Genomic DNA, 16538 nt, shown 5'->3' on the forward strand with positions numbered 1-16538 from the left:
TATATAGTTATTTAGTAATCAGCAGCAAATCATTTAGACATGAACTTGGCTAAGAACCATAAAACAGTATCAATAAATCACTGTGAAACTGAACATTCAGTCAGAGATTGTGTGAATAAACTATATCATAATAAACTATAGCTACTACATTGGTGATGATGGGAAGAAAAGCTTTATCTGACACACTCCTCAAAGTTCATATATTTATTGTTGTGTCTGATCAAAAGATGACAGAATTGTAGTGATAAAAAAAAAAAATATGGTAGCACAGGACAGGAGAGTTAAAGGAACCGGCCGCCTGCTGAAAGTGAGTTCGTTCTGGTTTTATAATCATTCACAGCAGCTTAACTTTAATAAAAAAATAATCATTTGATATTCATGTACAGGTAAAATTGATACAATATTATATAGCATACATAAAATTAAATTCCTTCAAAGACAATACTTTTTTCTGTATCATTGTTGATTCTCACTCACTCAGCACAGTTTTGTTTTGGTTCCCCTTTGTGAGGGTAGACACTATTTTATTTTATGTGAAGAAAACTGAGATTTGTTCAATATGTTATTCTGTCTAATGTTTCCAATGTTCACAAACCATGGTTTATTTGTTCACTTCTTTTTAAAGAGATATTTTCGATGTTACACCAGAAACCGAACACAACAGTACTGAACAAATCTTGCTCTTCTCTTTATAGCTGCATAGTGGATATTTGTCCCCCGTCTGCTGCAATGTTTTCTGATACGTGGCATCTACAGCTCAAAAAACACTTGTCCATGAAGCAAAGTAGCCATGAGGCTTCCAGGTTGTGTTCTTCTAGGGAAACCGATGGCTATGATTAAATGTAATGTAATACAGAAACTAAAGGACTGAGCTTTGCTCATGGAGTCTTATGTTCACAGTAAATGAGAGCTTAAGCAGTAAACTGCTGAAAATCCTTCATTATATCGTCTTGAAAGGGAAGTTGCACTGGTCTTTTCATCCCTAATGTGTCATATATATCACTTCATAGTGAAACACTTCAGAAGAGAATAGATGCTGCTGGAGGAAGTTATTCTGATTCAAGATTATTATGAGACATATGAATTAAAAACAATAATGATGTGTACTAATAAATCATTTGATAAATACTTAAATATTCCATAAAAACATGGTGACTTTAAAAGTGGACACCGTAGATAAGGCAAATAGCAAGTGTACAGTGTGAAGTCTACTTCATATTCTCTCTCTCTCTCTCGTCAGTGGCGTTACTACTCTGTTTATTCTGGGTTGGAGTGGATTATAAGGCCCCAGTTTCGCTCCATTTTGGTGAAGTCATCTTCCTGCTCAGCGGCTTCCTCTGAGGACTGTCTCAAGACCACGTTAGGCAGGAGTGAGACGGCTTCAGTCTGGATCTGTGGCTTGTCCTCGAGACCCAACAAGCCCATCAGAGGGATTGTCAGCTCTCGAGTCGCTGGGCTCCAGTCCAAAAATATCCGTGCTTCCACTTCCTCATCGTTCTGCTCGTCCTCACACTCGTCCTCACAGGCGTCCTCAGGCTTAGCGGGGTCTACCGCGAGGTCTTGAGTCCTGTACGGGCTGAGCTCGGCCGGACACTGACCCGGTGCGTGGAACCCGGCTGGTACCACGATGCCGTAATCTCCAGCCTCGCTGTGAGGAGGCTCCTGTGGCCACGGCTCCAGCTCGGCGTCCTCACTCACTGAGTCTTCGTCCTCTGCGTCTGCAGGAAGAGCTCCAGATCCGGGCGGCGGCAGCTCGTGCTGCCGTGCATAAGACACGGGTGGCTCCGGCACAGCGTTCAGAGCCACGGACGAGTCTTCGGCAGAGACGGCCTGAGGCAGAGCCGGTGGACAGAGCGGAGACCACTCGTCTTCAAACCCACCCATTTTTAACACGTTAATGATGATTGTTGGAGGCATTTCAGGTTGGAAGATTTGCAGCTTCTCATTTCTCACTCCATCCACATGCTGCAATGACAAAAGTACAGCTTTAAAAGTCAACTTTTTACAATACATATTGTTTCAAAGCAGCTTCAAAGTAATAAAGTAACCACAGTGTTTTGGTTCTGGTTTCCCTGTGCCTGTCATTTGACCCAGTTTCCCAGTGTGTCTGATTGTTGTATTCCTATAACCTGTTGTTCTGTTAACTCTAGCCCCCCTGAATTTTCCTCGGTTTCATGTCCTGTCTCGTTGGTGTGCTGGTTGTGTTTGCCTGAAGTTCTCCTACGTGTTCCTGTTGGACTATTATTAAACGATTATTGTTTTGTATTTCCTCGTGGTCAATTTATTGTACAACCCGTGACAGAAGGCAGGACCCTACAGTAGTTATTTTTGCTGTGTTTTTTTACTTATGGACCTGCCCGCTATTTATTACAAATCATAACCATCGTCCGCTGGAAGACCACACTCGGGACTTTCTCCATCTTGCGTGCCAAGCGCACTACCCGGACCACTCGCTCTGTGTATTTTACCACACCGGGCTGAGCGAGTGGTCTAAGGCACGTCTTCCAGCGGACGGTCCTAAGGAAGACTTTGTTGCATTGGTGGAGTGGGTGCTGGTGAACAATTATTCCCCGCTCACCAACAGCCTGGCTGAGGACCACACCAGCCCCACTCCACATCCAGAGCCCACCGCAGACTGTGGAGACCAGCCTGCTGTGATGCATCGCGCCAGAGCATAATCCACACAGAGAGTCTGGCCAGCTGCATCGCAAAGGGAGTGCATATGGAGTTTGAAGGCTGGGAGGAAAGCCCGCCCACAACCCTACCGCTGTGGATGCGATGTCTAGGGCTTCTGGAACTTATATAAAGGATTTAATAGAGGTGTTTGAAGATGACTTTCCTGTTTTCCACTGGTTCTGCCCAGTGTATGCCATCTGTGAGCCTTCCCAGGCTCCCTCTTCCACCTCCTCTAACAGACAGTTCCTCAGCCCTGCCTCTGCTGGTTCGCTTCTGCCCCTCTGCATCGCCTGCACATGCCTGCGAAGATCTACCTTAGTTCCTCAGGCCAGCAGCTCCGCCTAGCCCAGAGGATCCCCTGGCTCCACCTCCAGCCTCTGTGCCCATCACTCCACCTTGGCCTGTCGACACATCGTCTCCGCCTTGGCTCTATCTCGGTCAGACGTCGTCCTGCCAGCACCTTTGGCTCCGTCTGGCTTCGTCTCCCCCCCGGCTCTCGTTCCCAGGGTGTCAGCTGCCAAGTTTCCACCATGGCTCCTCTCTCCCTCGACTCGGCGCTGGGGCTTAGTCATGGCTGGTCTCTGGACCACCATCTGGCATCTCCTGCTCCTGGCTTCACACACCCTCCACTCTCCTATGGACTTATTTGTTGATCTTTGTTTTGTCTCACCCCGCTCCAGTTCCTCATCCTCCTCCAAAGCCCCTGCCCTCCCTATTGTGGACTATTTATGGCACAAGTCTGCAGGAGTTGGCCACTATACAGAGAGTGTACACTATACTTTTAGTTCAAAAGTGTGCTCATTCTGATAAAAACTTATGGATTATTGCATGTTTACTTCATATATATTTAGAGAGCACTATTTTTTTCTTTTTTTGCCAAAAAATAGGATGAGTAATAAGCTCCAGGAAATCCCTAATATGGAAAAAGACATCCAGCAATTGCTGTAGCTGAATAAAAGGCAGATCGAAATTTGACTGATTAAACATGAAGATAATTAACACACTGTTGCAACAGTATTATGGTTTATCTATGTTCTTCAAGCCCATCTCGGATATTTTCATAAGGGTAATGTATATTTTATAATGCAATGCCAATCAACATAGCTTTTATCACTGTATACAATCCTATAAAATAATATAATTTCTATTTGACTGATAGCATTTCGGTTTTTTTTCAAGATTTCTATAGATATCACAATATGTTAATTTTACTGGGCCCAAACATTTGAATGGGAGTGCGTATCAGATATTAGTTACACTTTATTTTGTGATTTAATTCAAATGGAAACTAAACCTGGACTGGAGCACACAGAAAATGGAACCAACAAACACACACTAATGTTCGGTAGTTTGGGGTCAGGAAGATAAAAAAAAAAAAAAAAAAACATTAATACTTTTATTGAGCAAGGGTGCATTCAATAAAATTAAAAGTGACAATAAAGACACATAATATTTTATCTACATGTATAACGTTTTTTCCCCCTTTCTTTTTTAATTGAAAGGTGCCAGTGTGCCATTCTGTTTTGGATAAATGCAATGCTTGGTAACTGGTGGTGTCCTAATTCATTGCTGATGAGCCCAAGACAAATAAGCCTCTGAGAGATTGCGTTCTCAAACAGTGTGTGTTTGCTTCACTGTGTGTATGTGTGTGTGTGTGTGTGTGTGTGGTATCTTACAGCGCTCTTGGGCAGGGTCTGCCTGTGGTCGGTGATGTAGCAGTGGACGAGCCCCGCGAGCACCGCCAGCACACACAGACAGAGCGCAGACGGCAGCACTCCTCCCAGCATGGCAGCCAGCAGCTGATCTCTGAACGGGTCTACAGCAGAGAAAACATCAGCTTACACATTAACACACACACACACACACTCAGAGCGTCTGAAGACACGAGGAAGTCCACCTCAGAGCACGCTGGGAAAACACCTCAGTTAGTCATGCATATTATGCACCAACTGATAAAGGGTAAACTGACAGCAAAGGTTTCCTCAACTCGTCCCATCACTAATGTCAATCAAATACTGCTCAAACCTGTTCCCCTGACAATCTGAAAGTAAAAACACAAGAATCCTTCACGGGCTGATGGAGGTACCTTTGGGAGTCTCGACGCACAGCCACTCGCTGGGTTTGTAGGCCAGGGGGAGAGACTCTGATTCGGCATGAACCAACACGCAGAACCGTGTGGAAAAGTCCAGAGGGCCCAGTCTCAAGCTCCCGTTCCTGAGACGCATGTGATTCTGGGAAAACAACCAATTTAATTCGGCTGAGTAACCCACACTCTTAAAAAACAAAGGTTCAAAATGGGTTTTTCACAGTGATGCCATATAGGAGCCTTATTGTGAACAGATCTTAAAATCTCCCTGTGGTGAAAATCCAGCTTTTAATGTTGTTTATGTGTCTATGTGGTGTTTTTAATATGCTTTAAGACAAACCATGTGTAAATTCATAAGTCAACAGCATTGCTGAGTATTTTCTCCTTAAAACTGCAGTGAACCAAAGAGAGTTTGAAATTGCTGGTGTTTCTGACGTCACAAACTACCTTGTAACCAATCAGATCAACGTGTGATCGTCAACCAGTGGATCTCTGAGCTGAGTGAGTGGAGGCGAGCTTATTTGCATATTCATAGAACCGCGTATACTAAATACTGTAGGGCAAGGGTGTCGAGTTATATTCAAGCTATTTTTAGGCATGAAGACATTTTTTTTCAAGGAACAAACTTTAAAATATGTCATTTTGGTGATCAAAGATGAGTTTTAAGGGTTAAAATCATAGAACACAGGGGGACTTTAAAGAATCTTTTTTTTTTGTGTGAAAAACATTTTAAACACCGTTTTCCATTATAAAGAACCTTCTGTGAAATAGGAAGGTTCCATGCATGTTAAAGGTCCTTCATGGAACCACCGATGCAGATAAAACAGCTTTTCTCAAACACAAGGAGCACTAACCGTGTGATAGCTCCTGCTGTTGAACACAGAGACGTTATAGATCATGTGTGAGAAGATCTTCCACAGTGACTTGTCTTTCTTTGTCCTCTTGGTTCTCCATCTGAAGGGCCCCTTTATGGTGACGTTCATGTAGTTGAGCAGCAGATTCACTTCCACAAGCGGCGCTCCGATAACCGCTGCGGGACAGAGATTGAAGAGAGCTACTAATCATTTGCCTTTATGAGGGTCAGAGTTCAGTGACAGCAGCCTTGAGTTTGCTTTCCCCTGTGATTACTTTAATCAAGAGAAGAAATACACATGCAAGGCATAACCGAGAAGTTAACGTGAGAAAGAGCCCGCAGAATATAAACACAAAGACATCTCTACACCTCAGTGTGAAACATTCCTGCACCTGAACTTGTGATAAATCCTGAGTCACTACATTCCAGCACGACTATCCTTCCAGTGTAAAGGGTGTTGCAGGGTTGGACTGGAGAAAGAAATACACCTATAGCTCACTCTAAATTAATTGAGGAATACTTCATTATGTGGTTTAAAGCATTTGTCTTTCTGTGCCTAAACATAACAAATGACCCCATTTATAGGTTTAAGTCTTTGTTGAACACATCTTTGTTGGGAAACCGCACGAGAGCTCAGATTTCTCTCTGTTGACTGGCGTGAAACATGTGAAACTGCAGTAGCTTAGCAACTTCACATATTTCACATGTCAGCTGGTCATTATCACGCAATAAACTCTTGACAGGCTGATCTGAACTCAAAGTTTATTGTGCAATAATAACCGGCTGGCCCGGCTGTCCATTATCTCACTCGTTTACATGGAAATATTGATTTTGAGTTCAAATTATTTTATACTTTCATTACACAAGAAAAATGAAAGCAGGGAGTGTCCAGGTAAACTGAATCGATGTACCTGATCAAACGGTGTTTATTTTGCACTGTCTTTACGTTATCATGCTTATTACAAGCTTACTTACCAAATCAATGAATCAATATTTTGAAATGAAATACGGATTTAAAGTCGCTATGAATCAGAAGTATCATCAGTTCTTTTCTTCCATTTTGTGACATACAGAAAAAAGGCGGGGCTTGGTTCTATGCATGTGGGCGTGGCTCTCAAAAGTGTATGCAGATTAGCGTGCGCTTGCAGGGGCGGGGCTTAACAAGAGGCCAGAATGGTCAATAGTTAGACAATTTGGAAAGGTGCAATTGTTTATGTTTCATGTGCCATTTTTCTTTAGGCAACGCTATTACTGTCATCAACAACAATCACGCATGGACTTCTGGCATAAAAACGAATCTGAGGACGTCCACAGATATATGGACAGTAATTATATATACCATTGTCAGTAGTCACTACAGTTATTGTTATTACAGTAACACTGTGGTGGCATTAGTGAGGAAAAGACTGTGAAACCGTCTTACACCTTCTAAAGGTCACATGATTTTAGGTTCACTAACAATAACTGCATTAAGCTGTGTTCAAACTGCCAGCCACAAAACATGATCCCATTCAATTCAAGACAGGACGTAGACTTGTCTAGCGACGCAACAAAGTTGAGATATGTTAAAGCAACTATCGGGAGCAACAACCAATAGGAGTGAAGTCAGTGGAGCGCATGTGAGCCGTCAAGAGTTATTTTAGTGGTCCGCAACTTTCCTATAATTTATGACATGTCTCTGTGTACATGCAAATCAGTGTCAAGCTATACTCTATTTGTATAGGCTTTAAAGGTGACATATTATGCCCCTTTTCACAAGATGTAATATAAATCTATGGTGCCCGCAGAATGTGAACCCTTTTTGAGTGTGAACAAAATCGCACAGTTTTTGTGTGTGTCCCTTTAATGAGTTGCTGCTCCGCCCCCGTTCAGAAGAGGCCGATCCTTTACACGATCTTCAGATACTCCGGCAATAACAAAACAGGCCAATCTCACTCATCCAGAATCTCAGAATAACCAGTAGTGAGTGCAGCCTTACAGAGAGACTCAGCAAGAGTTCAACTTTTAGACGCACCTGGACGTTTCTGAATGGTTAGTGGATTCATTTATGTAGTTGTTGTGGAGTTAACATTGATTAATCTCATCGACTTGCGTCATGTTTAACTTTTACACAAGTTGACAGTTCCCTGAGGTCTTTATAAGACAGCTGTGACATGTTTTGGTCAAATATGTTTTGGTGGTTGAGGAGAGACCCTGACATCATTGTAAAGTGCTTTGGGTGTACAGTAGTACATATGAAAGCGCTATATAAATGCCTCATTCATTCAAATAGTGTTCAGTGCTCGTCTGTGCAGCTACGACAGAACAGTTTTCATGTTTTCCCCAAACTTTTGCCATTGTGTTAGAACTGGTTACACTGTTGTTAACCAAATGGTTCGCCGTGGGTGGAAACGTGCAGATTAATATTATAATAAGATCCCCTTCCTACGCCAGAAGGGGAGTAAAATCTGAATGGCTTATTTTGTGACATGCTTGCAGAGAAAGGCTTACCAAAACAAAGTTAATGGGTTGTTACTATTCACGTTTTCTGGGTTGGTAGAAGCACCGGGGACCCGATTATAGCACTCAAACAAGGAAAGTGTCAGATTTTCATGATATGTCCCCTTTAATAAACAGTGATAAACAAAGCAAAACAGAAGTGGTTCATCAGGCACTCACTGTCGGTCATGGGATTGAATCTGTGTGTGCTCTCGCTCCAGAGGGAGTGTGTTTGTGCGCTGACGGCTCTGACTCTGGCGTAGTACTCATCCAGCAGTTCAAAGGTCTCCTGAGACACGTCACACTCGCTCTGTGTGATGGAGCTGCACTGCTCCACACGCCTCCATCGCAGCTGCCCACTGCCGCTCGCCGCCTCGTCGCCGTATCTGCAGGAAAACAGTTGTTCATGTCTCATTACAGGCTCAGGAAAGCAGAACAACTGTCTGTCTGTGCTCTCACTATTCCTTCATCCCTCCCTTTTCAAGCTTGAACTATTCTGGGGTGTGTTTCCCAAAAGAATCACTATGGTTCAGTCGTTATCCGCAGTTCAACGAGCCTGTGTTTCCCGAAACCATCGTTCCAACGAACATTCACAAACAGCATCGCAGAGTTGTGTGTGTGAGCGACAGATCTCGGCCTGTGGTTAGAAGCAGAGTTTCTTGTTTTCATGACATGTGGAGTCGATAAATCCTGATCTTGAGCAAAATAAGCAAGCTGACATTCAGTACAATCTATATCTTTTATTTTGAATACATACAAATCTCCTTTACGTCTTTTAGTTTGTCAAGATATTTAAAGCGTCGTTTTTGAAGAGTGCGCATGTGTGAACAAGACTATGATTGAATCTGGAGATAAAGCAAAATGAGAAATAGTCCTCAGATGCCATGTCCGTAATTTATAGCAAAACATCTAGCGTTAATTCGATCTCAAACAGATTCATTAACAGTAGTTATTACTCCACCACGTGCGTGACATCATTAACCAACACGGTTGAACGACCAATTTGCGACAATTTGGTTTCGGGAAACAGTCGTGACTCGCTAGTTGATTTCTTCAGCGATGCATCGTACTTTGGTAGTTAAGCAGCGAGTTACGTCACTGTACGGGAAACACACCCCTGCACAATAGCTGAAACTCTGTATTACTAGCACTTCTTGTCTTATTGCCTCTTTAAGATAATTCACTTGCTGTATTCCTCATTTCTGTAAAAAGGATAAAAGCATGTAAATAATGGTTTGTGGGGCTGGGGGTCGGTACATAATTGGACAAAAAAAGCATGACAGGGCTTGACAATAAGGACTGCCCAATGGCATTTGTAAACATTTGTTCACAGTTGACACAACTGTCACTTGCCCGGCCCTGTTCTGCATCATAAAAGTTTATCATTTGCACATGTTTATAAGCCTTGCCAACATAAATATTCAAGCGTTTTTGTGTGAGATATCTGATCATCCGAAACGCGCGTGCACCCAGAAAGCCGCCTCTCAGACAGTGTGTGAATGCTGAATCGAGCTCTTTCACATCTTCTTGCACTTAAATGGACACATTCACACAAAATTACGTCAGAATTCTCGGCAAGCATCCTAGTGAACATAGTGTGTTATATCTTAAAGTGAGCATAAACAGTTGAGAAACTAAAAGTATGTGTAACAGTATATTGGATCCGTGCAGCTCTTAAAGGGGTGGTTGTTTAATATTTAACTTTTCTAACTTTAGTTAGTGTGTAATGTTGCTGTTTGATCATAAACAACATCTGCAAAGGTACAATGCTCCAAGTTCAAAACAAAGGGAGATTTATATTTGCTTTCTTTCAAAGTTTTTTTAAGGACTACAACAAACGGCTGGTAGGGACTACACGACATTCCTCACGGGTTAGTGACATCACCAACTCTAAAATTTACATAAACCCCGCCCCCGGGAACACGCAGTCCATGTTGAGAAGAGGGAGAGTTGTAGTCGAGCACATTTGTGAGTCAGCTCAAACCGTAGCATCTGTCTTTTCACATGCAATAGAAAGTCACTCTGTGTGCATCTCACAACAGTTCCTATACGAGCGATTTATAGATTACCATGACAGAATATGCTAATTGAAGATAGTTAACTCCACATCAGCTACATAAATTCATCAACTAACCATTCAGAGACATCCTGTTGTATTCTACGTGTTGTCACTTCTTCTTGAGTCTTTCCATCATTGTCTGACTCCGGTTAAACATAAAAGGCAGAACAGTTTCTGTCATTTTAGTGTGTCTGCGTGAAGTAAAAGGAGGCGGGCATACACTGTGCGATGTCTGTGCGATTTCAGCAAGGTTACCTATAGGCCTGTCGCGATAGTCGATAAATCGATTAATCGCACGATAAAAAAAATGACCTCGATAATTTTTCTAGCCGCGATAATTTAATTTGCATACTTGTTTGTTATCCGCGACCGAATGACAACTCTCGTTTCCTTAGCGTAGGAGAAGTGAACCCTCTTGTCAGTTGCATTGTCTTTTGTGTGGGGAGGCGGCGCTTGTCAGTCACATGGACTTTGTGTGGGAAGGCGGGAGTACTTGAGGCGACTGCCGAGAAGAGCGAAAAGACGAGACGGTTTCAAAGCCAAACGCGACAGCTGCAGTGTGGGAGCACTTCGGATTTAAACCGAATGACCGTGGTGAACCACTTAACCTGAGCGAGCCGGTATGTCGCATTTGTTGTAAAACAGTATCGACTAAAACCCAGTGTTGTGCATGAACGCATTCAATGAACGACGTTCATATTTTCGCCGAACGCTGAACTGAACGAATCACTTTTCATACAATGAACGTGAACGAGATTTTTCGAGAGAACTCATCTGATTTTTTGTACATAGCATAGCCTATTTGTTAGGATTTTAGTAGCCTATCATAATGATTAGGCTAATAAATGCACGCACAATTATCCGTGAACTTGATTTGAACAAATGCCTTTCAACTTGTGTGTTTAAAATTCAGAATTAAATTAATGTGCAGAAATTTGTACAAATAGAGAGTAGGTTATGTAGGCCTACTATACTGTTGTAGCCATAAAAAAAAAGCGCGTTTCATATTTGTTAAAATATTATAATGTTATTTTATTTTTCCCATTTATGTTGATTTATGAAAAGTGAACAGCACGACCGAGTAAGATAGGATGCGCAATAGAGCTGGTAAGTCCCGCCCCTTCCGTAAAACCCCGCTGGACCTCAAAGTTGAAAAACCGTCAATGCAAGTGAATGGGAGAAAATAATTATTTTCTGGTCCCGTTTGAATTGTGCCATGAATGTGAACATATGTTGTCTGTGAATTTTTTATATAATCTTTCATGTTACAAGTTTGACAGTATATGGTATGATTCGTCGGCTAGCAGTTGTGGAAAAGACATAACGAGAAAGACTACATGTCGCCTATGTGACGTCACCCCATAAAGTTGACTTACCCGTGGTTTTCGCCAACCTCAACGATTTTGTCCTCTCCCTGAAAGAAGGCGGTGAAGTGCACCAAAGACAGCCATGTCTAGCGGGATCCGTGAGCTAGAGCCGTGAGCTAGTGGTGTTGACGTTTCAAACGCGTCGAAAGCAGCGAAGAGTTGTAGTCCACAAAGTGTTCTCACACAAAGTCTACCCGTATCAAACTTCAACCCGCTAAATTGTAGCATTCTTCGCACGAAAGATTATATAAAAAATTCAAAGACAACATATGTTCACATTCATGGAACAATTTAAACGGGACCAGAAAATAATTATTTTCTCCCATTCACTTGCATTGACGGTTTTTCAACTTTGAGGTCCAGTGGGGTTTTACGGAGGGGGCGGGACTTACCAGCTCTATATGAGACATGGAGCGGGTCAGACATGATTTTGACCGTTGAAGTTGAAGTTGTTATAGAAAGCCTTTCTTTAAAGTGAATTTCGTTTTGTATAAAGTGAATTTCGTTTTGTATAAATTGTATCTTAATTTTAATCAATTTTTCATCAACCAATTGCCTGTATTTAATGAATAGGCCGACGAAACAAATATAACGGAGGCGCCCGTGCGCTATTGCACGTGAACTAGAGCACATCCTAACTTAACGAAACTCAGTGTATGCCTCACACAGACATGACAAATACACCAAATACACAAAGCTTGAAATGTCTTTAAACGAAATAATTCAAAACGAAAAAAGAAAAAGGCTACTCTCTGATTATTTAATCCATTATTAGGCTTATTTATGTTCATTTCTCTCTATAAGCGCGTTCACACGGAGATGGCGATCGTCAACTTCATCTTTGCAGCCGAGTCGACACTTTTAGAGAAAACACTTGTTTATTAATAAAAATCAATACACGCGTCACCGGATTTACAGATGCACGCACACATATTATTTCGAAATAACGAGATATTGTGCTGAAATAACATTATTATTAATAATAGCCTACATCTTTGTTAAAAGAATTTAACAAATGAACGGGAACTAGTTCATTTTTAGATATGTGAACTTAGTTCATAAAAAAAAAAAGAACTATGAACATGAACTAGTTCATTATCATCTGTGTGAACTGAACTTTGAGCTAGTTCTTTTTAAGTATGAACTGGCACAACACTGCCGGTAACACAGTAAACATGCACCTGCACATAGATGAAAATGGTCTCAGATCGACAATATTATCGTTTATCGCGATAATTTCTTGGACAATTTATCGTCCAGCAAAATTTGTTATCGTGACAGGCCTAGTTACCTACTCACACTGAACGAGTAGATTGCATGCGATGTGAAGCCAAAGCTCAGGATTTATGTTCTCACACTATACGGTCTGAACGCCGAGCTGCGACTTCACTGCTCACACTATAAGTGTGAAATATGCGCAAATCAACGCGATAAACACCTGTGTCGGGTTGAGCCTAGACGATATCATGTATCCAGAGACCCGAAAAACAGTCGCACGAGTCAGAATTCGTCTCAAAATCGGACGAAAATCGCACAGTGTATGCCCACCTTAAGACACACAAGCTCTTGAAACCCTGCCCCATTTGCATTTAAAGGGACACAAACAAAACGGTGCGTTTTTGCTAACTCTCAAAAAGTGACAACTTTAACATGCTATAAAAATATCTGTGGGGAACTTTGAGCTAAGACTTCACATACACACTCTGAGGACAGAGACTTATTTTACATTTTGTGAAAAGGGCATTATACCACCCCTTTAAAGTGACAGCAGCCTAAAATTCCTGAACTCCAGTTCGAACTCGCATTAAAAGTATCTTCAACACACCTTACTCCCTACGCCACTGTGGCTGACAAGTTACAGGTGTTTTTGTGCTTTTGTCTGTCCCAACCAGACATTCGGTGGGCGGAGTTAGTGTAAATAGCCTCTGCCAAAAATATTTTATTTGTACGTTTGTTCTGTTGTATTTGTGCTATTGCTCGTAATTTGCAATTATTTGTTCTTATTTTATTATGCGTTAGGTTAGTAGTTTTTGGTGTCACAACCTTATTGGTCAAAAATAACAAAGACAATAACTAGGGCTATTTTATTAATTTTTTACTTTTTTTGCATTTTAACCTAGGACTGTGAAACCAGGGTCAGGGTCAAAATACTACTCGGCTCACGTACTGTTTTTTGCCTATATATTGTATGGAAGTATGTGTATTCAGACGCAGGGATTCAGATTAGCATTTCAAAGAGAACTTGTGAGTCCAAACACTTCTCATGCTGACTGTGGCTGATCTGAACAGGCTGTTTTATTCAACTCACATGGCATATTCCACAGAGAAGACGGTGTCGTTGGGAGATCCTTCTCCTGGCGTCCATTTGACTATGTTCCTCAGGTTCACGGAGGAGAAGTGGACGTTTCGAGGCTCCGGCAGTCCCTCAACTGATGCTGTTTAACAGATAAACACAAGACAAAATATTCTCTCTTATTATTATGCACACAGGGCATGTTCACATTACTGACTTGTTGGATTGTTTCCAAAACTTCACAGTGAGCGACAGCAGGAAATGCAGTGAAGAGGCATTGTTGAAATAAATCAGATTTCATGAAACCACAGGAAGAGGCACATGTGTGTTTGACGGGTGAATCTGCGCTTCCTGTTGTTCCTGAACCCAACAGATCATCACACTCTTGATATACACCACAGAAACCCAGAGGACCATAATCAAGATCAACACATGCGTTAATGTGAACGATCCCGTGCTGTAAAAGAGGCTTTGTGGTAAAGAGAAGATATGACCCCATCATAAAATAGAGAATGAATTTATGGAAGCTTGTTTCCGCCACGAAATAAAAACATTTACAAGATAATTGCGACTTTACAGGCTATCATGCAATACTGACAATTGTCTCGGAACTGCGTGATAAACTGAAAAAAAAAAATTGTGAGAAACAAAATCGCAATAATTTTTTTTTTTTTTCAGTGGCGAAAAAAGCTTCAATAGACACACGTAATTTGAAATAGCTCCAAACATAACTTACTTGACATGACAGTACGCTTCATGACTTATATAATTTAGTAATAACATAACTAAGATATTATAAATAATATATCAATATAAGATTTATAGGTTAGACTCTCCATCACAGAATGACCAGGCGACATAAAATAGAAATATTAAAACAATATAACGTTAAATCAGTCCGATCGCAGACAGAGAGAGAGACGGTGAGATTTACCTGTCGCTCCTCTCGAAAGCAAACACAGCGCGATCACTAACGCGGTCTCCATAACTCCACACGCGTAATCCTGATCATTCTGTCCTGATGTTGACTCTGGTGAAAGCTGAAGTTCTCTACATGTCTCTGGAGCTGAGCGACCGCAGCTCTCGGCTCTCAGGTACAGAGCATAGACAGTATATAAACGGTACAGAGTCCCTCACTGCAGGTGTTGCTGCGCTCACGTGACCCGCCCCAGCCAACCGCTGCAGAAGCGTGGGCGGTTTCCTAGTAACGCCGACGCGACCTAATTAATATTCATGAAATCTTTCATTTTAAAAGCATGTGTGTGTGTGTGTGTGTGTGTGTGTGTGTGTGTGTGTGTGTGTGTGTGTGTGTGTGTGTGTGTGTGTGTGTGTGTACGACAGCAGACTGGTTTTACTGGTGTGACTTCATTACTTGAATGAATGACGTCATCACAATCTGATTGATAGACAGAAAGATAGACAGATAGATAGATAGATAGATAGATAGATAGATAGATAGATAGATAGATAGATAGATAGATAGATAGATAGATAGATAGATAGATAGATAGATAGATAGATAGATAGATAGATAGAAATTTGCGTGCAAACCCGTTCTCTAATCCATTTTAGTTTTTACACAGGGTGAAACTAAACAGGTTAGGTTGTATTATCTGTCTGTACTGAATGTATTTTTGTCCACACAAAACACTTCCCTCAGACTGAATCTGAGCTGAAAATGCGTTAATGACCCTCTGTTTCAGGTCATGTGACTGGGTGATCCTCCTTAGTTCTCATCATTGTATGCAGTCAAAATAACAGCATGTAGGCTAGTTCATGGATCTGAAAGTAAAAACACAAAATATATTGATTCTCTCTCGTTTTCTTTTCTTTTTTTTTTTTTTTTTTTAACATGTAAATAAGAGCCACACCAATTAGTTACAGACGAGTGGAGTGAGTGCCACAGGGAAGTTCATTATCTCACTCAGTCACTATCAGCTTTTGAGTCAAATGACTGTAATGTTCTCTAGCAATGGTTATCTTGGTTTAGCTTCAGAACTGTTTGTTTGATTGTATGAATGTATCCTTCAATCTAAAATACCAGTAACAGTAATTTGTAATATTTGTTGTGTAACAATTTTACCCAACAAATATTACAGCCTGTGCTGACCAACTGGCCCCAATCTTCATGCATATCTTCAGCAGATGACTGGAGCAGTGTGATGTAAACACTCATTCTGGTCCCCAAATCACTGCACTCAGTGATGTAGTGGTGCCTGGAGAAGTGGGTATACTCTTAATTTATGCGCCTAATAGCATCCCAGCAAAGGATGAACGCTCTGTGTTATAAACAGTGACATGCAATAGTCTTGCATATTAGTATTGAATATATAAGACTAGTATAGAATATAGAATAGAATTAATAGAATAGAACATATAGAATTAGTATTCTTGCATATCAGGGCCGTACGCATGGGTTTTATAAATACAGAGGTCCCATAAATGTTACTGCTAGAGGGGTTCGGGGGCATGCCTGAACTATACCCTGCAACATCTCCACAGACATGGGACTTACGTAAGGATCTTATTTGTGGACTTCAGTTTGGCCTTCATTATCATCATGCCGGATCTTCTCTCAGCCAAACTGACCAAGCTCTCTCTTGCATCCCCAATCTTGTCAGTGGATCAGCAACCTCGGGAAACTCACATCCAGGACCCTCACTATCAGCACTGGTGCTCCTCAGGGACGGGTGCTCTCTCCACTGCCCGTCTCCCTGTCCATGAAC

The 16538-nt window shown here is 41.6% G+C and overlaps 1 protein-coding gene across 1 annotated transcript; it reads right to left on the reverse strand.

The window, feature by feature from the left end:
• Nucleotides 1–19: 19 nt before the first annotated feature.
• Nucleotides 20–15034, reverse strand: il20ra (interleukin 20 receptor, alpha). The gene is made up of 7 exons (XM_079584563.1): nucleotides 14747–15034; nucleotides 13828–13954; nucleotides 8274–8479; nucleotides 5617–5792; nucleotides 4763–4907; nucleotides 4353–4492; nucleotides 20–1965 (listed from the first exon to the last, which is right to left on the reverse strand). Exons 1-7 carry the CDS (start codon nucleotides 14796–14798, stop codon nucleotides 1258–1260), a joined length of 1554 nt encoding a protein of 517 aa, XP_079440689.1. The 5' UTR covers nucleotides 14799–15034; the 3' UTR covers nucleotides 20–1257.
• Between the last annotated feature and the right edge of the window lie 1504 nt (nucleotides 15035–16538).

Source organism: Phoxinus phoxinus (assembly GCF_949152265.1).
Source record: "Phoxinus phoxinus genome assembly, chromosome: 16".
NCBI lineage: Eukaryota > Metazoa > Chordata > Actinopteri > Cypriniformes > Leuciscidae > Phoxinus > Phoxinus phoxinus.